Here is a 24,155-nt window from a genome sequence, read left to right on the forward strand (position 1 = left end):
TTTTGTGTTCAGTTGTGTTGTCATTGACTAATATTTAAATGTGTTTGATGATCTGAAACATGAAAGTGTGACAAACTGTTTCACATGATTGTATCTCACTTGTCAAACTTAGAGGATGAGAGGCCTTCTTGAACTGAAGACATTGGATGTGAGAGTACATCAGTGGAGCTCCAGCAGGACTTCTGGTAGCACGTAGGCGGGCTCCAAGTGAGAGAGCAGTCGGCGCACCCGGTGTCTTCCACCACTGGCAAAGGTTGGTCATCTCGTCGGATGAAGTCGATTATTTTTCGGGTTATTAGCCGAGCCTTCTGACTTTCACGCACATCCAGGCGAGTGTTAGCTGCTGTTTGACTGATGATCACACCGTGGGCCTCGAAAGCTCACCGTACTCCGTCAAGTTTTTTTTCTTCCAAATGCCGTATTAAATGAAAGCTCTTTAAGGTGCTACCCCTGCAAGGTAGTTTGTGTTGGCAGGTAAGTTCCACACGGCAGACATGATTGTTTTTGTTTTGGAACACCTGCGCAGTGTGAAGGAAAGTGGGGGGACGGCGCTACCCCAGACACGACATGACACTGCACGTAGGGCTCGCTAAAGGCTGCACACCGCGATAGTACGAGCCACAGGTGATCAGCTTTTGTGATCGCCGTTGACAGACATTTATCGGCATGTGCAGATTACGTGATTTTTTTTTTTCACAGAAATCTGCTGATCGGTGGAATCCCTTTTGTGTGTGTGTGTGTACGTGTACGTGTACGTGTGTGTACCTGAAGGATGGTGAAGTTCTCCAGCACGCTGTTCATCATGTACTTCTCAGGCAAGTGTTTGAGCTTGTGGATGAAGTTGATCATGTACTCGCACAGCGGCGAGCGGTGGATCCGGAACACGTAGCGGCCGTTCTCGAAGCGGGCGTACTCGGTCTGAGCGGGCAAAAGAAAAGCGATAAAGACGACAATAAGCTGAGGGCTGAGAATGGGAGATTTGCAAACACATTAGAGGGTGAAACAAGGCGGCGTGCGTTTTGTCGGCTGCGTGATGAAGTGTAATATGTGTAATGCAATAGGGCCGATCCAGCGCGCAGCACGCTGGATGTGACAATGAACATAATTCTGGTGCCAACACTAATCAAATCATGATGCCATTAAGTGTCAGCATGAGGCCTCAACCCAAGGCTGTGTGCGTGTGTTTATATTGTACAATCCATCAGGCAGCAGCAGGTGTGGGGGAGCAGGGGCCTCCATTGTGTTGTCTATTTAACGGGAAGCGTAATACTGAGTCATCTGGGGGATTTTTTTTTTTTCTCACGTCAATTTCCTGAGCACAGATCAGCGCTTGTTGACTGGAATCCACCACTCGCACTGTGTGGTGATAATACTCAGAACCGCATGAAAACAATACTCTGATCACTGCCATGGAACTTTTTTGTCAGCTCTGAAGTACTGCGGTACCTCCGCCACTTCCTGCGTGCTGCTGGGCTATAAAGCAACAGGAGTACACCAGGCGGGCGGCACACAGGCGCCTATTGTGTCCCGTGCTAATAAAATAGCCTTTAAGCATGTTGCACAAGCCACACAGCTCCTTGGCTGCAAAACAATAGCATTGATTTAATAACGTGTGCTCATGCTGGATTTTGTCGGCTCTCACTTTGGGATATAAGGAGCACAGTCCGGGTTCCAGGAAGCTGGTTTGGTGGGGAAAAAAGACGTCATCTTGGCGCTGATCCATTACAGGGGTTGAACGCTCTCCAACAATACAACTTTAAAGTGCAACAATAAGTTACTCTTATCCTTAACTTGGTCTATTGTTGTAGTTATCATCCATTCTGTTGTGTGGCGGTCGAGGCAAAATTGAGTGCAGTACTTGGCTGCAGCCAGCAGAGGTGCTGTTGATTCAGTCTCAACCAGTTGCAGTGTAAATAAGACCACTGCCACCTCATCAGGTTTCATTTGAGCTGAAAAATGAGTTGGTCTTGAAATACAGTGGATTGTTCTGGGACAATCCACGAGTATCACAATGTCGGGGCTATGGAACACACCGGTATCTAAGCCGCACACACGGAAAAGCAGATTAGTCCATAGATAAGCCGCATGTTTCCACGTGGTGACATGGGATGTATCGTAGACAGAAAGATGTTACACACAACCATTAAACATAAGCTGTTGCCCACCAGAAAAGTTGCGCTTATATCGTCAGCGTCCTCTTTAAAAGACCAGACGTCTCGTTGAATGGAACATGGAACCTGCAAGGTTCTCTGTGGTCGCACACGCTCTCCAAGCAGCCCATGTGGCGCCCCAGAGGACAGGGGAACCAGGGTGGAGGGTAGAGTATTTTATAACTCTTCATCGCTGTCGCCCACACGAGGACCAATCAGCGGGAGTTTCCGTGATGGACCAATGAGCGGACAGGATGCTAATCAGTACGCTACACTTGCCGTGTCAGATTTCCAGGAGCTATTTGACATTTCTAAAAAGAATGTAGAGATATAAAGAAAAAAGCAGCCGCATGGGAACTCGGTGGCGTATTAGTAAACATAGCGGGTAAGTTTACATTCATTTCCACGGACATTTGTGTACGTTTATCTTCAATACTAGCAACATCCGATACTAGCAAGAGTACTCAATCAACACCGGACGCTTTTCTGCTGAACTACTTTGATACCCCCAAATTCCCTCCACATCTGACAGCCAATCTAAACCGTGGGAGACTCGTACAATTTGCTCTATCCTCCGCGGCGATCGCCCTATCGTGCAGGTTCCATTGAAAACACGTGGAGTAGAGGCGTGTGGCGCCCATTATTGTGGAAGTACAATGTGACACATTTAAACATGCTCGTAAACCCCAGAAAATACATCTACACGCAAAACGTGAGTTCAACTTCAATTCAGAGATTTTCAGACATGTGCTATCTTTTAGCTTGAGTTAAATTTTCAGTTCCTTTGGAGCTGGTAATACACACACACACACATATCTACATTTATCTTTTTATTCATAAAATACAGTAAGAATGGCCGTGTTTCCCATGTAGTTGCAAACGGTGATTAATCATGATTAATTAGTTTGAAAGCGGATTAATTTGATTCAAATTTGTGATCATTTGACAGCCCTAATAAAGACATCTACATGGAAACATTGTAGGCTTTTTTAACCATAGCACACTTTTGCTGCACATATTACCTGTATTATCACATATTAATCATGTAAATGATTACACACTCAGGGTCAATGCGGGGAAAAAAAACTCCTATTTTCAGAGAAGAAAAAAAAAAAATCACCCAAAATCCCCAAATTTGCGGCACAGCGAATGTGGAATTGCAAATCATGATCCAATGTTCCCGGTGGAAAAATACATATTGTGTTTTACTGTATATCATTTTTAGATTATATTATTTTTATATTTTATTGTATGTATTAGGGATGTCCCGATCCAATCTTCAGGATCGGGATTGGCTGCCGATCCGCTGTATTTTCTCAACACACACAACACATCCAGGCCTTCAAAATAAAATATGGCTGTCTTGCATTAATAACGCGACTGGCATCGCATCTGTGACTCCATCTTCCTTGATCACAAGCACGGGCGTTACAGTTTGTTGAAGGTTTTCTAGCAATATGTGCTGAGGCTGACATCCCATTAGAAAAGTTAGCTAAGCTAACATTTCTCAATGACTGGACAAAATGGGCCAATGATGTCTTGCATCAGTAAATGCAAGGACGTTTGCATTTGATTCACTAACCCAAACAGCACACACACACTATGCTGGTAAAACAAGTGGAAAAGGTAAAAGACTGAATTGTAAAAAATTTAAATGGAAAAAATGGAATTTGGGAAAAGAATGAAACTGATTTCATAGGGCCCTAAGAGAGTTTGATCTATAATTGATCTATAACCACGTCAAATGATTAGTCCTATCCTAAAACTATTTTGCACACCCATTTTTTCCGGTTTGATCTTTTATTGGATCAGGGAGCGGACTCACAGAGGTTTGTTACAAAATATACATGCAATACAATAATACAAGAACAATATATACGCTCATGCTGTGGAACAAAGTCCATTCAGCAATACTTTGCTTGCATTATTTGTAATGCTTTGAAGAGCTATTTTCATAAACATGTTCAGTTGCACAAATTCATGTTTGGAACAAAAGCTTATTATTACGAAAACAAACAAAAAAAAAAACGATCGGTATCGGATCGAATCAGATTGGCAAGAATATAAAAAAAAATTGGATCAGAAGCCAAAAAATGTGGATCGGGACATCCCTAGTGTGTATGCTTGTTTTAGGTCTTTTTTTATTTTTTTAAATGAATTGTTGATGAATTAAGTTAATAAAAAAACTAATATGCATAAATGCATATGCATAAAATACATCTTATTTTCCTTAAAATTGTGTTTTATTTTATTTTTTTAAAATTGCATTTAAATGTTTACATTTCAAATTGAACTATATATTTTATTTTTTATTATTTTTTATAAATATTAGTATTTAAAATTCCATTTACATTTTTTTATGTACAATCTCAATTTTATTGTATTGTCTTTATTTCACTTAGTTTGAATGAAAGGTTGAAATCAAGATGCAGGCACCGGGTGTCGCTCTTACCTCCACTTTCTCCACCACCTGCTTGCCAAAGGAGCAGACCTTGGTGGACGAGGTGATGATCATGTTCTCGGCGCTCTCGTACTGGCTGGAAACGCCATAGAAGAAACTGCTGTCATCTTGCAGGTTGACACTCAGGTCCGCCTGGAGGGGAAGACATGTCAACTTTAATGCTCTCTTGGAATGAACGGTTGAGCAAAGAAGACATTTAAGAGCTTTTCGGAAGATTTTAGTCTTTCCCCAAGTGCGGGTGCTGATATAAAGTCGTTCTTGTGGGTGTGGACGGTCTGACCAAAGAATCTTACAGCTCAGCCAAGCTGGAGAGAGTAATTCTCTGTAAAGCCACGAGGCATCCAAAGTGACGATCCCAGTTGACCTTGGGTAATGCTGCCAAACCAGCCTTGAGATTCCCAAGATGCTACGCACCTCCTGGTGCTCGCATGACTGCTAATGAATAAAGACGATCTTCACCCGTGGCGGTGCATTTGCATTACCATCAAACGCGCTCTTTTCAGCTTGCGGCTTTTCGTGATTCCATGAAGAAAGAAAAAAGCTCCTTCCTCGTGGACATGATACCACCTAGCAAGATGACTGATGACAGTTTTGTAAAATAAAATAAAAAATAAATGCAGGCTTCGCTACACATCTTAAAATAAAATAATAAAAATAAATTCCAGTTGATCATTTTGGTGTATTCCAGTCTCATGCTTTCCAGCTGTAACTTATTCTTATATGAACTCATTCTATCCCAGCGTTTTTTCCAAAAACAACCCCTTCGGTACCGGCCATTTTAGGCCATTTTGATGTTCTGTGGCTATAAAAACATGGAACCGACCAAAAGAAAGACTAGACTCTCGTCTTTCATCAGAAACAAAAGCGTTTCTACCTTTTTCCGTTGTTTAGTAATCAGCAGTAGAACATAGGTAAGTTTCAGGAAAGCATCACTTCCCAACAAGAAAAACAGCTTTTTGTGAAGAAATACATTTCAAGCATAACTTTCACTTTGACACAAATGTTTTGCTTTTGTGACAGCTCAAATATCTAAACTATACCACAACACCAACAACACAAAAAGGGTTGTTTTACATCAAAATAACAAGCCATTTACAAATATATCAGCATGAACTATTTACAATTTTCACATTTGGAACTAAACTGTGTGTGTGTGTGTGTGTGTGTGTGTAAAATCATGCATAACCGTCTGCATGCTACACTCACACTTCTTCCACTTCCTCATTGCTGTCAAGTGTGTTTTTACATGCAAAAGATCCATGCCTAGCACTTATTAAATTCAATTCTGTCACCTTGTGGCCGTTTTTATGGCTTAAAACTGCTCTAAAAGTGACATCTTTTAGTGGGCGCTATATTGTGTTTTTTCAAAAAATATTTAATAAATGATCACCATGTGGTGGGTCGCTGTGGCCTATTATTAGTTGAAAAACACTGAAAGTATGGATGCTCCGATCAATCGGCCACCAATCAGTATCATCTGATTTTCGTAAAAAAAAATCACGTAATTGGCTTATGCGGATAAAACGCCGGCAACGGCAGTCACTAAAGCCGATCACCTCTGGCTAGCATTATTGCAGTCCACAGCGACCCTTTTGTGCGGTGTAGTGTCTTGACCTATCTAACGTCTTTGGCAGTCTTCGTCCTCCCACTTCCTTCCAAACAAAAATCATGTCTGCCGTGTGGAGCCTAACTTCTAACACATGCCACGAAACATACCTGGCACGGGTAGCACGTTAAAAGCATTTGAAGAACAACACTTGACGGAGTATGTTTTGGAGTTTGGAGTTTTGGAGGCTCACAGTCAGGGCAGCTAACGCAGCCATGTGGCTAACACTCGCCCATATGTGTGTGACAGTCAGATAGCTCAGCTAATAACCTGAAAAATAATAAAATTCATCAGACGAGTTCGCCAAAGTCTGCTTAAAGAAGGCGTCTCATCCTCTGGAAGTGTCAGTGATATATGTTGTCTTCAAAAAGTAAATAAAATATGTTTTTGACTAAAGATGATTTTATGGTTCCTTTTTTCATGTCATATGGGTTGCATGAAAAAAATCACCCCCCCTTTATTAATTAATTATTAATTTTATTAGTAATTACAGTCAAACCTGTCTATAGCGGCCACTAAAGGGAAACGGCAAAGTGGCCACTATAGGCAGGTGGCCGTTCTATACAGGTTATCGGCCATTTTGAATTTGTGCACGCACATATTAACATGTCTGTGATTAGAAGCTTGTGTTTGCAGATACATACACATATACATATACATACTGTCTCACACCAGGAAATAAACGGTGTCACTGTCTGCAACAAGCTCAAAAGAAGATGGCTTTTTTATGTGGAACAACTGACAGTTTGTGTGGATCTTGTGAATGATTGTGACTGAGCTAGGACTCAGTAATTAAAGTCTACACACGACGGCTTCATTGATTAAAAAACGAAACTTTTTCGTGCATGAAGCTTCTGCTTGAGTCGGCATTTTGGCCACTATATGCGGTCAGATGTTGACCAAGGGATACAAAATGGGTGGCCGCTGGCCGCGTTAGACAGGTGACTGCTATACACAGGGTCTATAACACGTAAATTTTCTGCGGGGGATTTTTCAGTGGCCGCTATAGGCAGGTGGCCGCTAAGACAGGTTTGACTGTACCTATTTTTGGGCCCTCTGGCAGTTAAGTTACCTTGGAATTGTCCTAACTTTGCCCCTTTATACGCACCCCTGGCCAATAGCACTTCATCATAAATACATTATAAAATGTCTTAATTCATCCATGTGATCAGTATCGGAATCGGCAGCATAAAACCCTGATTGGAGCATCCCTAATTGAAAGACAGGTTATATGTAGTGTTGTGGTCACTAGGCATCAGTAATGTCAGTAAGACATGACGTTAGATTACATGACCTTTCACACTGCGTGGAGACTGGCTACTGAGCCAGCAGACCCGAACCGACATGCCATGGCTGAGATCGAGTGGAAAAGATTTTGTTTGTCCTTCTTCCTCACTCCATTTCAAACGCTTGAGTTTAGAATAAGTAAATTGGAGAGGCTAACTAGTTAGCTCGTCTGTTATGTCTCTGCAGTGATGCCAAAGCCTGCACAATGTGACGTAAACAAAGAATAATAATGACTAGTGGGGTGTTAGTTTATGTCTACAAGACTCTGATAATGTTAGAAATAATGTTAGCTACTACTACGGAAATATTCTATTTATTAATATTGAATCCTACTTTACGGAAATTCACTTACCGCAGTCGGATCTGGTACCAATTAACTGCGATAAACAAGAGATTATCAAGGATTTTGAAAAAAAAATTAAAGAAATCATTGCTGTTTAATGGCCGACTATGGTCTTTTTTTTTTTAAATGCATATTTAAGCAAATTGTACATGTTTGGCCTAAATTAAGCATTTACAAGCAAAAAATGCCCAAATGAACTAAAATACAAATGAAGATGAAGATACTTTGAAATGTACTGTATAGAAACAGGAAGCAAAAAAGGAAGTCTCTTACATGTGTGAGTCGATATCATTGTGGTCTTATTCATGTCTTTTATATGACTTATTACTTACTTACTTACAATATATTGGGTAATAGGAGTGTAAATGTGACTTTAGGGCTGTTAGTTCAAGTCTAGAGGGCTCTAATAATGTCAAAAACAATATTTAGAAGGTCGTAAACAGGTTCTCTCTGTACGCAAACTCAGAACATGTTTGATTTATACATAAAGAATCCTACTTCACTTATCACGGCCATGTCTGGAACTAATTAACCGCAATAAACGAGGGATTACAGTAGCAGTAATAATAAAAGAAATTAAGACATAAGGCATGAATAAGACAAAATATAGATTGACACATGTTAGCATTGTGAGAGTTCCTTGTTGTTGTTCTGTTTTTACTTCCTGTTTTGGACAGTACTTCCTGTGGTGGCCATTGTGTCATGAATGTAACATTACAGACACCTAGTGACCAATGTGGAACACTGCATATCACATGAGTCTTCTGAATGCCCTACATTTGTATTGTAGCCATTTTTATGTTTGGAATCGCTTTATTTAGGAAAAAAAAACATAAGATTTGCTTAAATCTGCATATTTTTGGACTAATCATAGGACATATTCAACTACAAAATTGTATTATTTATTAATTCATATATATTTTTTAACAACGTTATAAAGTGAAGCTGTGAAATTTGAAGATTGAAGTGGCGAGGGATTGCTTTAACTATAACCTTTGAAGGATGAAAGATACTAGCAGATGAAGCAGATGTGGTTCACCTTTAACCCCGTTTTTTCAAGAAAATATTAAGTTTTGACATTCCTATTTCAAAAGGCCGTAGCTTGAAAATGGTTAGATAAAGGCATACTGTAAATGAGAAAAATCATCAGTATGACCCAAAGTGTGTGATGGGAGTAAATTCACTCATCTAATTTGCATATTATGCATGACCAGGCACATAATTTGTCAGATGCCCGTCTGTGATACTCTTCCTCATCGCTCAAGCAAACCCAGACATTATCATCGTCATTTACAGCGGGATCTTGAACACCACTGCTGCCACCACTGCTTAGCAGTGCATCTTCTGCCACGGAGTCTCCCGCAGATTCTGCTGCTATTTCCACTTTTTTTTTTTTTTTTTACATTCCCGCTCCCACCCTCACCATTAGCAGTGTTTTGACCACCCACCACATCCCTTCCTGCCACCCCGAACACGGTGGAGCAAAGCATCGGCTCAAGTATGTGCTGCTTGTGGACTGTCATGGTGAGCGGAATCGCTGGCGCCACGCACACGGGGGTTCAAGTCTATAAACTCTTAAACTTTGCATAGAAACTGTCAGGGGAACTTGCCCCCGACCACCGATGAATTAACAAAATGACACACAGAAAACAAAGCTTGAGATTTTCTTGCACAAGGAGAGAGCATCCATGCCACACTGCAGCACTCGCCGACGGACAACACTCTCCTGCTTCTTTTTATTGACATAGATGGGCGTGGTAACGCGTAGATGGATGTGGTGAGTTAAGTGTCGATATTAGTCACAGCTAGTTCCGGTGGTGGACCGTTGAGGAAGCGGCTGCTTAGCGCATGCCTGTGGAATGTGCATTTCGTCCCTGAATTGTCTGGAGCTGTCTTGAGCCCACGCATGTGGGGGGACAGCCTTGGTCATGCCTCACGCACCAGGTGCTTCTTTATCTCAACCGCTTTCTCTCAGTCCACTCAGTATTTTCCCACTTCTACAGAATACACAGAGAATCACAGTGATACTTGAATGGTTGATTAACTTCAGATAATAAAATATAGAGTATGTACATGCGTTGGTATTTGATATTGGAAGATATACAAGAAAATCCACGCTCACAAATGTTGCTCAGATTGAAGTTACAGATGTCCGCCATCTCCCGGTGTAAAGTATGAACTCCATCAGGCACTATATTTGCAGAGATGGCTTGTTAAATTCTGCAGCGTTGCTTGTCGCAATTTTGCGACTTTGGCGCTTAAAGGGCTATGCGCATGCTGATCCTCCCCATGTTTTAAACAGAGAGTAAAATCTTATTTTGGATCCGCATTCTCACTTTGACAGCTGGCCTGTTTTACCCAACCCCACGTCCTAATGGGTCATTGAGACACTGCCCGGCCCCCTCATCTCCACATGGCCACCTTCATCTTCATCTGGGTGTAATTCCTCTATTTGTCTTCATCCCCGAGGCTCCATCCAGCCTCGCCCGAGCGCCATGGTCTGCCTTACAGCCTGCGAGGGAATTCATCCAATTACAATCAGCAGCGCGTGATTGGCTGATTAGATCACGCTGGGCCGGCCGGGCTGTGCAACAATTTAGCAGAGGCGGCGCAAATCCGATTCCCCGGGCACTTCAAAAGCGTGCGACAATCTGTTAGGACAGGGCCACCGGCGCTAAGGAGAAGGGAGGGGGCGCCAGGGAGGTGTCAGACCAGCCGGTGGCCGGCAGGGGCGTTTGCTGGAAATTCAATCTAGAATGCCATAGCTTTGGTGGCAGGCCATCTGCTTGTCACCGTCGGCATGACAACCTCTACCTCAGCACACCCCTGTGGTCATGACCCCCCCCAGGCTTATCTTTATGACCATCTTCAATGTTTTACTTTTCTAAAATCTAAAAGGAACCCCACCAAACAGACGCTTTGGTTACTATACACAAAAGGGCCAAAAAGTTGTATATTGTAACCTAAAAGTGGTACCTCAGTTGTTCTTGTTAATCCAGGTCTGACAGTGTCTGTCGAAAACTGAATCGTACAAAAACCACATACATTTTTCCCATAAGAAATAATATAAATCTAATTAATCCGTTCCAAACACCCAACCCAAAAATCTGAACACAAAGCATATTTTATAGAGACTAATGATAGTTTTACATGCAGGAAACCGTGCAAAACACATGAAATGAGGAAGGAAATCAAACAAGCATTTAAAACGCGGTGTATTACTAACACGACAAAACGGATTTAACCAATGCAGGCGCTCCAGTTTGTGGAATGATACACGGGCGAACGGACTAGTTTGTTAGTGAAATGTTTGGCCGTGCAATAATCGAGACAGTGTACGAAACCCAGTCATTTTTCACGAAAAGCCAATCCTACGAAAACTGGGGCGTACGAAAACCAAGGTACAGTCATCCCTTGTTTATCGTGGTTAGTTCCAGACCCGGGAATTTCCGCAAAGCAGGGGTTTGCTCCGTGGGGTCAGGTGCTGGGCGATACATCTCTGCCGCCCGTGCCTCCGCCGGGTGGGTGGAGGGTGTGCCTCCTGCATCCCTTGGCGGGGCGGCCCTGTGTCGGGGGTCGGGCGGGGGTTGGCCCGGGGCGGGCCGGGCTCCGCTCCCTGGGGGTGGGGGTGGCGGTGGGGGGGAATTGGCGCTTCCGGCGCGGGCGGGCTTCTTTCCGGCTGTGGAGGCGTCTCTGGGCCTGCCGGTTTGTGGCCCCCGGTACCCGTCTGCCTTTGTGGGGTGTGATCTCTCGCTGGTCTCGGGGGTTGGCAGTCCTCCGGCCCGCTGGCGCCCTGTCCTTGGCTGGGATTACCTCTCTTCGGCCCCTTACTGGTCTTCCCGGGGGGGGGGGCTCTCTGGGCTGGCTCTTGGGGCACTGATCTTTGTGCTGCCTGCCCCTATGGGCCTGGTGGCCTTCTGGCGGCCGGGGCCCGGCCTTGCTATTTGGGGCGGGGCTCTCTGGGAGGTGGAAGGCGGCCCCTTTCCTTTCATGCACTCTCAGTGACAATCACACGCCCACACATTCCTGCACCTTTATATATATATGAAGTCTTCCTTACATACAGAGATACCTGTACATATGCACACTCACAGTACATACGTACTTCCCCACATTACTCACTGAGTTATCCAGGGTGTTATTATGTTGTTGGTTTTATTACAGCGACGGTGATTTCAGCAGTATGACTATATATATATATATGTGTGTATGTGCGGTATATATGTGTATATATATATATATATATATATATATATATATATATATATATATATATATATATATATATATGTATGTATATATGTATTTATGTATGTGTATGTATGTATATATGTGTGTATATGTATTTTTTTTTTTTTTTACAATGATGTGCATTACAGTAACTTTGATTCTATTCACTATCATGGATAATCATTTCATTACTACAGTTATGTGTGACTGTTTCAATGCGGTATTATCATGGTGATCACTATCATAATTCATCATTTCATGACTGCTATTGTGTGCGACTGTTTCAATGCAGTATTGTCATTGTGATCACTGTCATAGGTCATCATTTCATGACTGCTATTATGTCTGATTGTCATTGACAGCTTTGTCATTGTGGTTGTTGATATTGATTTGTCCTTTATCCTTGTTCGTCTTTATAGTTGTCACGGACATTTATTTGCTGATGTCGTTCGGTATGTTTCTGTTGTTCTGTCACAATTGTTGTTGTTGCTGCTGTTGTCCTTGTCTCTTGTCTCTCTTTTTTTTGTTTTTGTCCCCTCTCGCCCCCCCCCCCCCGTTTCCTTTTCTCTTCTTCTCTGTCCCCTCCTGCTCCGGTCCGGGCGCTCCAAATTTGCTTTATAACAAGCATCAAGGTCGAATAAATTTTGTATGACAGGGGAAGTGTATATCACACTTCTCTCTGGCAGAGTAAATCTGTTGAGCACTTGACGGCATTTAGGTATACAATTCTATCTGCTTTAAAGGCTGGACAGGAAAGGGGATAAAAAAAAAAAATAAAAAAAAAAAAAAAAAGCAGGATTCCTTGTTTGTAAATTGAATATTATAGTAGTGAGAGCAGAGAAAATACAGTTTCAGGATTATCAGAGCCCTCTAGACATGAAATAACACCTCATAGCCCCCTTTACACACCTATTACCCAATATTTAAGACATAAGAGAAAATAAGACATATATAAGACATAATATAGGCTCACACGTGTCCCTTGTTCTTTTTTTTTACTTCCTGTTCCAGACAGTACTTCTTGCCGTGGCTATTGTTTCATCAATGTAACATTACTGACATCTAGTGACCAGTGTAGAATCGTTTGAATGCCTTACATTTGTGTTTTACTTTATTTAGCCATTTTTATGCTTGAAAATTCTTAATTTAGGCAAAAAATACATAAAAATTGCTTAAATATGTATATTTTGTACTCATTAGGCCATATTCAACCACAAAACAGCAATGATTTACAGTATTCATGAATATATTTTTGAAAAACTGTGGTAGAGTGAAGCTGTGAGAGAAGACTGTACCATTGTACTGGTTTGTGTTCTAATAGGCAAAACACCTGTAAAAACATCCCGAACCTTTAATTGGTCATAATCTAATAAATAATAACAAATACACTAGGTCCCCAACTTACGAACATGGACTGTATAATGACTTTTCTTGAATCCAATGACTGCCTGCTTCTAATGCATGCATGCCCCTGTCGTCTTGCCAAAATAACAAAATATCACTCTAATACGGTACATCCTCTTTTCGACATGCTGCTATTGGTATCGATCCCAACTGGAAAATGCTATCAAGCCAAAATTTAAGACCGACTGATTTGAAGTCTTCATTTCTCTCTAATGGCGGCATCGCTCTCTTCTTTTTTCCATGATGATATATACCATAGACGACAGGGCTCATCTTGCCCTCCCTCAAATGCCACCCGGAAATCTGACCCGCTGCCCTTCCCACCGGAGACCGCTTCCAAAACCGTGTCACTCACACACACACACACACCCTTTATCCCGCTGTGATAAATAATGCGGAAGTCCAACATTCGAGACGGGGGTAACGGCGTGCGTATAAAAGCCATTTGGAGGCCACGGGACGGCGAGGGCGGCACTTTCAACTTGACATTGGTGGTCTGTGGCCATGCAAAGCATAGCAGTTGGCTCCGCTGTATGTTTTACGGTTAACCTCAGAGACCTCGCTCTAAGGCTGCCGTCCAACAAGCAACACTTTCTCCAATAAAATATAACCATTTATCATCCTTTCACACCTCCCCTATGCATTTCATTCATTAAAAACTAAAAAGCTGGTTAAGCATAATGTGTTCATTACGTGACAGTTTGAGGCAAGAGCTGGTGCCAATGCCTATATCGATAATACAGTGCTGCACAATATCGGTATATCAGATATCAGTCAGAAAGCCAATATCGAGCGTCTCTTATTTTAAAATAGTTTTTTGTCAGGCCAACGAAAAGGCTAATTTGGCTCTCCAAAAGCGCCATCCCATTCCCCGCACCTCCGCCATGCTGTGCACATGCTAATCTGTTAATTCCTTGTCACTACAGTGACTCTTTTGGAAGCCATGGTCACATGACAAGCAGTTACAGAATGCCACTATGGTACATTGCTACCAACATATCACAAAAGTGAGTACTGTACACTCCTACGACAGTGCTATAGTGTATATCTCAGGGGTGTCACAACTTTTTCCACCGAGGACCGTATACTAAAAAAAACGTTGCAGTGCCACTTTGATATTTTACATTTTGCAAACCAACCCATGTAGATATGCTAAGAAGTAATAAATATTTCAAGAAAAGAACTGCATCCCAGTTTTGAGTTAGGAGTGGAAAGAGTGTATTATTGATGTGAACTTTGCTCACTTTACATTGTAATCTTTTTGCTTTTTCTTCCATTTTTTTAAATGTTTCAATTTACTTTTTCTTTCTTTTCGTAGATGTTTTTTCCTCACAATATTATGAGTTTAATTCCATATTTTCATATTCTCAGTATTTTCCAATCAAATTTTTATATGTTTTATATTATTTAAATATTCTTATATTTAAGCAAACTGTACTTATTGTTGGCCTAAATGTAGCATTTTCAAAATTAACTAAAGAAATGAAGTAAAATACAAATACAAGGCAGAAGAAGCGTTCTACAGTAATTGTGAATGTAGTATTCTACATTGCCCACTAGGTGTCAGTAATTGTTCAATGAGAGACGGGCCAGAGAGAACAGGCATTTATTGCAAGATGAAATGATCTCCCAACAGGCACAATAACAACATAATAATCATAATAATAACAGACTACTGTTGGGGCCATAACCCTGGACAAGCTAAAACTCAACTCTGAACCTCCAACGTCACTTCCTGTCCTCCACACATCTGACCGCCAGCCACTAAGGTCCCCTACGGAACATATTTACCGTGACACACACAAGCAGGAGTTTTATTTACGTCTTAAATGGCTAATTTAATCTTATTATGTCTAGTATATTTGGTAATGTGAGTGTAAAGCCATTTAAAGCTGCCATTCCAATACAATGATGAGATAATAGCCACCACAGGCAGTACGCTGTCTAGAAAAAAAACAAGGAACTGCTAACATGAGAGTCTGTTATCTCAGTTATGTCTTATTTTCTCTGATTATATCTACTATATTGGGTTAATAGGAGTCTAAAGTTGACTATAGGGGTGTTATTTCATGTCTCAAGGGCTCTAGTAATGTTAAAAACCGTATTTAGAAGCCCGTAAACAGGTTTTCTATGCCAATAGATCTGCAAAAATATACCATTTATTAATATTGAATCCTACTTTGTGGAAATATCACATATCACATATCACAGTCGGGTCTGAAACCAATTAACTGCAATAAACAAGGGAAAATTATTAAAATTTTAAAAGCCAAAGTTTTTTTTAATATTTTCATATTTCAACTTTGTGCTTCACCCCGCCTCTCCCCCGAAGTCAGCTGGGATAGGCTCCAGCATACACCTGTGACCCTAATTAGGACAAGCGGCATAAAAACTGGATGGTTGGAACTTTGTGCTTCTAAACTTCTTTTTTTTTTTTTACATTTTTAAAGTATTTGTTTATATTATATTATAATATTTATTTTTTTATATTATATTTTATATTATGTACACTAAGTCCCCAACTAACGAACACAATTGGTTCCAGACGACCGTTCTTAAGTCGAATGGTTCTTAAGTCGGGGAAAAGGTAATATTAGCAATGATATAGGTACTACATGTACGTGTATACATATACAGTATATGTATGTATATATGAGTTTGGATGCAGTAGTAATATTAAACCAGGATAATTCATGAAAAAAACAATAATAAAAGTGATATAATAATACGTAATGATAAATGTTATTTACCTTTGAAGAGGAGTGGTCCAGCATACGTCGTTGTGGTGGAGTTGGAGGAGGAGTTATTGAAAAAAAGGACAAATGGTCGTCGTCATTGGACTCTTCTAAAAGAGGTAGTGTTCTGTGGGTGGTGTAGAATTAAGCAGGCCTATTAACTCTTCATAAACTTTAATCACACGCTCTGTCCGGGTTGTATCATAAAACTCTAAGCCTTCCTCTCTCCTCTTCCTCCTTCCTGTAGCTGTTGGTCCCATTAGCAGTGTCACAGTGCCCTCTGCTGGTCAAGCACGTACCAGAAATATGGGTTTGCCTTTCAAGCATGTACAAGTAGTAGTATAAATATGGACTTATAAGGCAAAACACATGAAATAATAGACCAGTCGGCTTGTGTTCGTATCTCCGAATGTTCGCATGTCGGATGTTCGTTAGTAGGGGACTTAGTGTGTGTGTATATATATATATATATATATATATATATTTTTTTTTTTTTTTTTACAAAATATTACAATTAATAATAAAATAAAATAAAGAATAATTAGAAAAATAATAAAATAATAAAAAATTAACTTTTCCTCATAATACTTTTTTCCCTTGTTATTATGACTTTAGAGTCCTAATGTGTTTACTTTATTCTCATTAAATTACTGTTGGTTTTCCATTTTTGCAGTTTTTATGAGTGTTCTTGTTTAACTGTATTTTTAGAATGTGCCACGGGCCAATAAAAAAAAAAAAGACAACCACGGGCCAGCAAATGGCCTCTAGGCCACACTATGGACACCCCTGATAACAGGGACAACACAATAGAAAGTACACTTGGTTATGCTTTGGAGTAGTCAGTGTACAGCTTGTACAGCAGTATGGTGTGACTTTACTGGCCGCTGAAAACACGTCAGCACGCGGTCATTGAAAAGTCTGAAGTTTTGTCATCTGTGTTGGTTTTAGTGTGTGTTTTGTGGGAGTAGGTCTAAAAATAAGTACATAAGGAGGGTTTGGGGTGGGGGTGGGGCTGCAAAAGTGTTGGACTCGGTGTAATAGCACAGGGACAGGTGCCCCGGCTCACATTTCCCTTGGTGAAGTTCAGACCTGCCACTCTCCCCAAGGCTGCTACACACACACACACACACACACACACACACACAAGCAAGCTGTGTGTCAATGCTTTGTGTGTCTGTGTGTGTGTGTGTATGGAGAAGCAGGCAGGTCATCACAGTGCTGACTGTGTGGTTGAAATTGTCCTTAAAGTCCTTTTCCTCCCCATACGTAAACTATCACAGCGCCATTAACACCGCGAGGCCATTAACAGACGACAGGTGCAAGTAAATATTAACATGCTCCACTTCACCTTCATGACTTTGGGAGGGCCGCATGAGCTGATGATTCACCTCCAATTAAGGGATTGACCAGATTATTCAGGCAATGTCTGACTCAATTTGAGCAGCGATCAGACGTGGAAAGTGAAAGACGACGTACCCAGAATTTGACCAGGAAGAAGGCGTTGTGCGGCCCCTTGTCGAACAGCTCTTTCAGGCCTCCTTTCTTCTCGGGGAACTTGTCGTAGATCTGTCTGACGTCCACCGACTCCAGGTAGGGGTCGCTGTAGCTGGGGTTGGACTGGCCGATGTGCACGAAAAGATGTTTGTTGAACTGGAGAGATTGAAAATAAAAGTGCACGTGTTAAATTGTCATCTACTGTAAGTGCAGGTGTGTTGTCTCGTCACATGCATATACAGTGTACTTCATGCAGTATATTGTCATAGCCACTTCATAAATAAACTTAATAAAGATTTGAATGTAGTTTTTGCCCAAGCTGGAATGGATCTGCGACCCACCAGTTGAGAAACGTTGCTTTTGAGTAGACAATGTAGAGATTGTATAGCAGTGTAAATGTACTAGTCACTGAAGATGAGTCATTACTGTCTAAATAAATGGCAACACATGTGTATTATGGCGTCTGTGTAGGCTCTCAGTCGTACAGGAGTTGTCCATCGAGGAAAAGGCTTCTTGAGACGTCATCTGTACTTCTGTGAAGAAGGTGTCGGACGTTTCGCTCCTCATCCGAATGGTGGTTTGAGGTTTAATTTGGACCCTGTGTTCAGCAGGTTACTGAGACCAAAACCCACAGCTCTTAGTCTTGCAAATGAGGTGAAGCCAGGGCTGAGCCAGAACAATAGATGCTAACTAGCCAGGATCAGAGTCGTTCATACCCTATTCAGGGAGCGACACTTCCCCTTTTATCGGAGGTGTTAATAACAGGATAGGATTATACCACTACTCCGCCCAGGCTTAGTGTAACGAACCAATAGGGGGAGGGTGTTGACACACCAATTCCGCCCACTCTTACTGTATTTTAGGCCTAAGCTACCAGCACTTATTAGTTCGCTGACGAAGCTCTTCGGATGAGGAGCGAAACGTCCGACACCTTCTTCACAGAAGTACAGATGACGTCTCAAGAAGCCTTTTCCTCGATGTGTATTATTGTGTCTTTCGTCACCATCTGGGGCTCCACGAGTGCTGCCGCCACTGGGTGAGCTGCGGTTCACTGAATAACATGTAAACTTGTGAAGCATAAACTGGGCTGCATGGCAGTGGGTGCCCAAACACACTTCCGAGATGACAAGTGTGCTGAGGAAGATGAAGGTGAAGAAGGTGTACACTGACTACTCTAATGTAGATACAAGTTTCATTTCCAGAGAAGATACGCTGTAATAAGAATGTGTGGGCTCACTTTTGTGCTTTTTATTTTGCCGTTCTGTGTTTAATCCCTGACTTGCATGTGGTACGTTTCTGGACCAGGTCTACTCACAGTCTCTGGGTCTTGAGGTTGCTCCAGGAAGGCGGAGAACTCGAGCATTCGCAGCTTGGAACTGGCGATACTTCTACCTTGCCAAGGGGGGGCACCGGGTGACATAGACAGACCCGCAGTGCTTTCATAACCTGCAGAGTGGAGGATGTGCGAGTCTGAGTGCAAAACGTAAAGATTTGTGCATCGTCATCATCATCATCAATGCGTGATATGAGTTGCCAAGGTGATGTGTGTCAACACCGCAAGAGAAAGAGAGCCCACCTGTTATGGGGGCGGGGCCGGATGCTTGCATGGTGTAAGTCTGCTGGGAGAAAGGCTTAATGCTGGAGAGACCAGACAGGCATGTTAGACACCATCTCTGCCTTGTGACCCCATCTCATGTACTAATTGGACCGCCTGACCTCTAAAGGCGCGGGGGGACGGGGGATGGAGCACGGCCGAATGCCCGACGTCTGACAGCTGACTTTATCATTTACACTCATATGACGCTTTAATTTGATTCTCAGGTTCATTACGCAAATTTGAAATGCATCTGATGCATGCTATCAAATGAGAAGTCAATGATTTTGTATGAGGTCATAATATCCAAAATGGAAACTCACTCCTCATGGCCTCCTGGCTGTCCTGGAAGCGCCCCGTGCCAAAACTGGAAGAAACCCAAAGCGAAAGTCACATTTTATATTTATTTATTCCTTTACGTACACAACAAATGCATGAGACAGCACACACTGTTGTCCTTCGTTTATCACAGTTAATTGGTTCCAGACCTGACCCCGATAAGTGAATTTTCCTCGAAGTAGGATTCAATATTAATACATTTTATATTTTTGCAGTTAGAGCGTACAAAACCGCGATATAGCGAGGGACAACTGTACAGTCAAACCTCAGTTTTCCAAGGCGTTTTGCCGTTTTTGTTTGATTTTCGCTCAAATTTGGCCTCGGTTCTCGTGCGCCGTCGCAGTTATGATACAATATTGCATGTAACAGTGTTGTATTTGACCCTTTGGCGTGTGGAATCTTGTGGTATTAATGAAGATCTGGACGACACTCCCAGCATTGCTTGTTTATTCAGCCATCTTGGATCACGCATCCAATGTCAAATCTGACAATACATAGTTGACACAATACTGCAGTATCCTGTAAGGCACATTCACTTGGCAAACTCAAATGAGAATGTCCCCTGCCACCAGTTTCACTGATTGTCACGAAATTTGGTGGAGATGTCAATCATGACAGGACGCAAGTCTCAAGAACCCATGTTCCAAAGCACACAGGAAGTCAGCCAATTTGGTTATCGCCGGAAATTTTGGGGCATCAACCAGGGGTTGTATTTCGACGAACCAGTCTTAGGAACTTTGACCACATGAGTCCAAATGAAAATCACGGATACTAGACAGGCGAGCGATGGTATTTTCAGGGATTTTAGGGTGTTCCATAAGATGTGGGTGGGGCATAACAACAAACTTTGGTGATCAACCTGACAATTTGCCACTAAACTGTAAACGTTAGTAGTAACGTCAAATCTTCATCATAATTGGTACATATGATCATATTATTGTTATTATTAAAACAATTATTATAAAAATATTTAATAAATGTATTTTTTGTTAATACTTTTGATATTTTTTAAAATTTCTTTAGTCTGGAATAGAATCGGATTTACATGATTTCCTATTGAAAAAAATTGCTTCTGTTTTCATGCGTTTCAGTTTTCGTCAAACCTTTTGGAAGGAGTTAGTAACAAAAACCGAAGTACCAGTGTATTACATCTAATCTTTGACTGCTTTATCAGAAGTATAAATGGAGGTCCAATGTTCATGGTCTTACTATGGGGAGCCCTCTAAAATATGTCATGTTTCTGGTTCCTTTATCCAAGTCAAAGATCCAAAATAAAGCGCATGTAAAACGCTTCTACTCCTGAACCACTGCTCACAAACAGGTGAACATTTGTCAAAACATACACCAATACTGTGTTGTCTGAGCTATTATTTTTCTGATACTTTTCCGTTATTAAACCCGAAATTTAGCCCCCATAAATAGTATTGACTTGAAATTTCTCAAACATTACAGAAACATCCTCTGTAATTTTAGGGTGTCTGGCCAAATCATCGTGAAATCTGGTACACACCTATAGGGGACCGACAAGCACACGTGTAAAATATGAGCAAGATTGGTTGAAAAACAGTCGCCATCATGCAAAATTGGTGGAACTTAGCAACTAATTGTCCATAAATCATTGAACTATCTGTCTAATGATTCTAAAACTTTGAAGATATCTGTATTACATGTATGCTAGCATGTCTTACAAAGCATTTTGACCACAACCCATATGGATGCCACTAATGTCATTTACAGCAGCGTGTGAGCAACATGGAATTTATATTGAATAAATGTTATAACTTCGTCAAAATTTAAATAAATACAACCAATTTTGGCCCATGACAGAGGCCCTGCATCAGTTTTCGTCTGACCTTGAACAAACAAAAACAAAACAGAAGCAATAAACAGAGGCAATTTTTACTATAGGAACTCAAGCAAATCCAATTATCCAGACACCCAGAAATATTAACAAAAGATACAATTTACAGCGAATAATTATAGTTTTATATGCAGAAAACTGTGATATAATTATAAATGACGAATGGATGGAACTTGTTAAAAAAAAAATGAGACAGTACGTTTTTTGCACTAACAAATACAAATCACAAGAATTGGCGTAAAACTAGCCTTTAAACACGCATGTAAACACCTTAGTTAGATCGTGTTTGGCTTTTCAAAAGTCAGATTAACATACCTAGATAATGCGATTGGAAATTACTTCTCTCTTTTGCATGTCTGTGGTCCCCGGAGCAGAGCCGCCAAGTATAATAAACACGGACATCACGCTGAGGCGTGAAAAATTAAGAAATCTGATTATTTCAGGAATCTGACTTATTCAGTGTATGGAAACGCACTGAGTGAGTCAGCAACACTTAGGGTGCTTTGCTTGGTTGCTTGACTTGGTCTAACAATACAGTACAGGACCAGTGGAGTAGTTTGTTACGTACAATATTGAACAAAACCGAGACAGTGTACAAAGCAAAGGCAAAATTTTGGCGAAAATGATCCACGAAAATCAAGGTTTGACTGTACTGTGGGCTGAGAATCAATGAAGGGGCCAGCTTAGTCACTCACACCACCAGTTGTGGGATAAGCCGGCCTGGAGAGACCCTGGAGCGCCATCTTGTTCTGGAAAGCGGTGGGTGAGATGATCTGCGCTGAGGACATGGTGGCCATGCTCTGCAGAGCCTTGTCTTTGGCCGCCTGGTCCTACAGAGGACGACAGACAGAGGGACACACAGTAACGCAAACGGAGAGCTCACTCATTAGGCTCCCCCTCCCCACTTGGCTGCTAATCCAAGCGGAGCCCTAAAAAGGGGCGCTCACAGCACAGGTGAAAATAAGGTGATATTCCAGACAAGAGTTTGGTTTATTGCTTCGGCAGGGCGATGACAAGCAGCTTCTGTTGGAGGACACAGCAGGTCGCAGGGTGATCTAATCATTACGGGCAAAAACTGCAAAGCACTAAGGCCCCCCAAAAAGTTAAAAACCACATAGTCAGCTGTTAGTTGACTATCTCCTGTGCTTTACGGTAAGGTGATCCACCACTGTGTCAATCCACAGTGGTTTCCCTAGAACACTGGTCTATAACGGCAAGGCCACCCAAAGCATTCTTCCTCTCAGGATCTGGATAACACAAGGGCATAGCTGAAATATGGGAGCAGGGGGGTGCATGTGGTCTGGATCTCAGTTTCAGCAAAGTAGTATTTAAAAAGCCCCCACTCCCCATCACATACGCTAACCCTGTGACCAGTGCAGGGCCCTGCCAGCTGAAGACTAATGGCTCGCATCCAAGGTGAGGACGAGTCCCGCTTGCCGGCTGCCACTGCGAGTCAGCGAGGGGAGAAATGCAAACTGAGAAAGTACTGGAAGGACTGGGATGTGTGGGCTCTCAGCGTAGCAGACGTTGAATGTAATGCCTGCAGGGACTCATGCAGGGATGCATTTGTTCCCTGACAATGGCGTTTACATCTCATGGTCCTCATAGCGGAACACGGCAAGTAAGCCCCGAGGCTTCCTCAAACATCACGTTTAAAAACATCAGTGAGGCTGCAATGAAACCAAACAATGGTCTTTGCTCATGCGATAACTGAATGTAAATACAAGACATTCTCCGTTTTTCTTACGACATGTACAGTACACTACAAAACATCCACCATTTCCTGTTTAATCATGTGCATTCACTTGCTTGAAAAACAAAAAGGTTGACTCACGTAGCGTACCTTCAGCTTCACCTGGATCTCTCTGGCCTTCCGTCGTGCTAGGACCTGGATATGACTGGACACCTATAAAAAACACACACAAAAACATAGCTACGGTAGCTACATTGCATGTCATGATTTATTCCATTTATTTATTAGACAAATAAGTTGTAGACTATGTTGACTATACTGGTTAGCATTGAAGGGGTTTTAAGGGACAATGCCCTCACCCTAACACTCTATTGCAAGGTGTATAGAAAAAGACATTTCCATATACTGTATGCTTACACTATTTACATAAACATAAATGTAACACCGTCCAAATCTGTGTTACTGAGCATTCAGAACTCATCCACCTCATAGGTGTGGCATATCAGGTGTGCCTTAAGTTGGCCACAATAAAAGGCCACTCAACAACGTGCAGTTGTATTGGGCGTGATTCCGGGGGTACAATATCTGGCGTGACCTCTATTTGCCTCAAATACAGAATACACCGATCCATCCATCCATTTTCTTCCACTCATCTGGGTCCGGGTCACCGAGGCAGCAGACTCGGTAGCGAAGCCCAGATTCCCAATCCTCGGCCACCTCTTTAAGCTCCAACGGGGCGACACGGAGGAATTCCCAGGCCAGCTGTGAGACGTAATCCATCCAGCGTGTCCTAGGTCTCTTTCGGTCACCGCCTAAAGCTCATGACCATTGGCGAGGGTGGGAATATACTTAGATCAACTGGTAAAGTGAGAGCTTTGCCTTCCGGCTCAGCTCTGTCTTTACCACGACAGTCCGGTACAACGACCGCATTACTGTAGACACTACCCCAATCCGGCTA

General features: G+C 41.9%; 1 protein-coding gene across 1 annotated transcript in view; it reads right to left on the minus strand.

Moving 5' to 3' along the window:
• LOC129181132 (transcriptional enhancer factor TEF-3-like) overlaps positions 1–24,155 on the minus strand; it is a 55,767-nt gene that overhangs the window by 3,591 nt on the left and 28,021 nt on the right. The window contains exons 4-11 of the mRNA XM_054775859.1: positions 23,348–23,410; positions 22,200–22,334; positions 19,628–19,671; positions 19,287–19,348; positions 19,026–19,156; positions 17,693–17,866; positions 4,603–4,743; positions 766–918 (exon numbers count right to left, since the gene is read on the minus strand). Coding sequence (XP_054631834.1) covers positions 766–918; positions 4,603–4,743; positions 17,693–17,866; positions 19,026–19,156; positions 19,287–19,348; positions 19,628–19,671; positions 22,200–22,334; positions 23,348–23,410 — 903 coding nt within the window. The remainder of the gene's footprint in view (positions 1–765; positions 919–4,602; positions 4,744–17,692; positions 17,867–19,025; positions 19,157–19,286; positions 19,349–19,627; positions 19,672–22,199; positions 22,335–23,347; positions 23,411–24,155) is intronic.

Source organism: Dunckerocampus dactyliophorus, chromosome 5, assembly GCF_027744805.1.
Source record: "Dunckerocampus dactyliophorus isolate RoL2022-P2 chromosome 5, RoL_Ddac_1.1, whole genome shotgun sequence".
NCBI lineage: Eukaryota > Metazoa > Chordata > Actinopteri > Syngnathiformes > Syngnathidae > Dunckerocampus > Dunckerocampus dactyliophorus.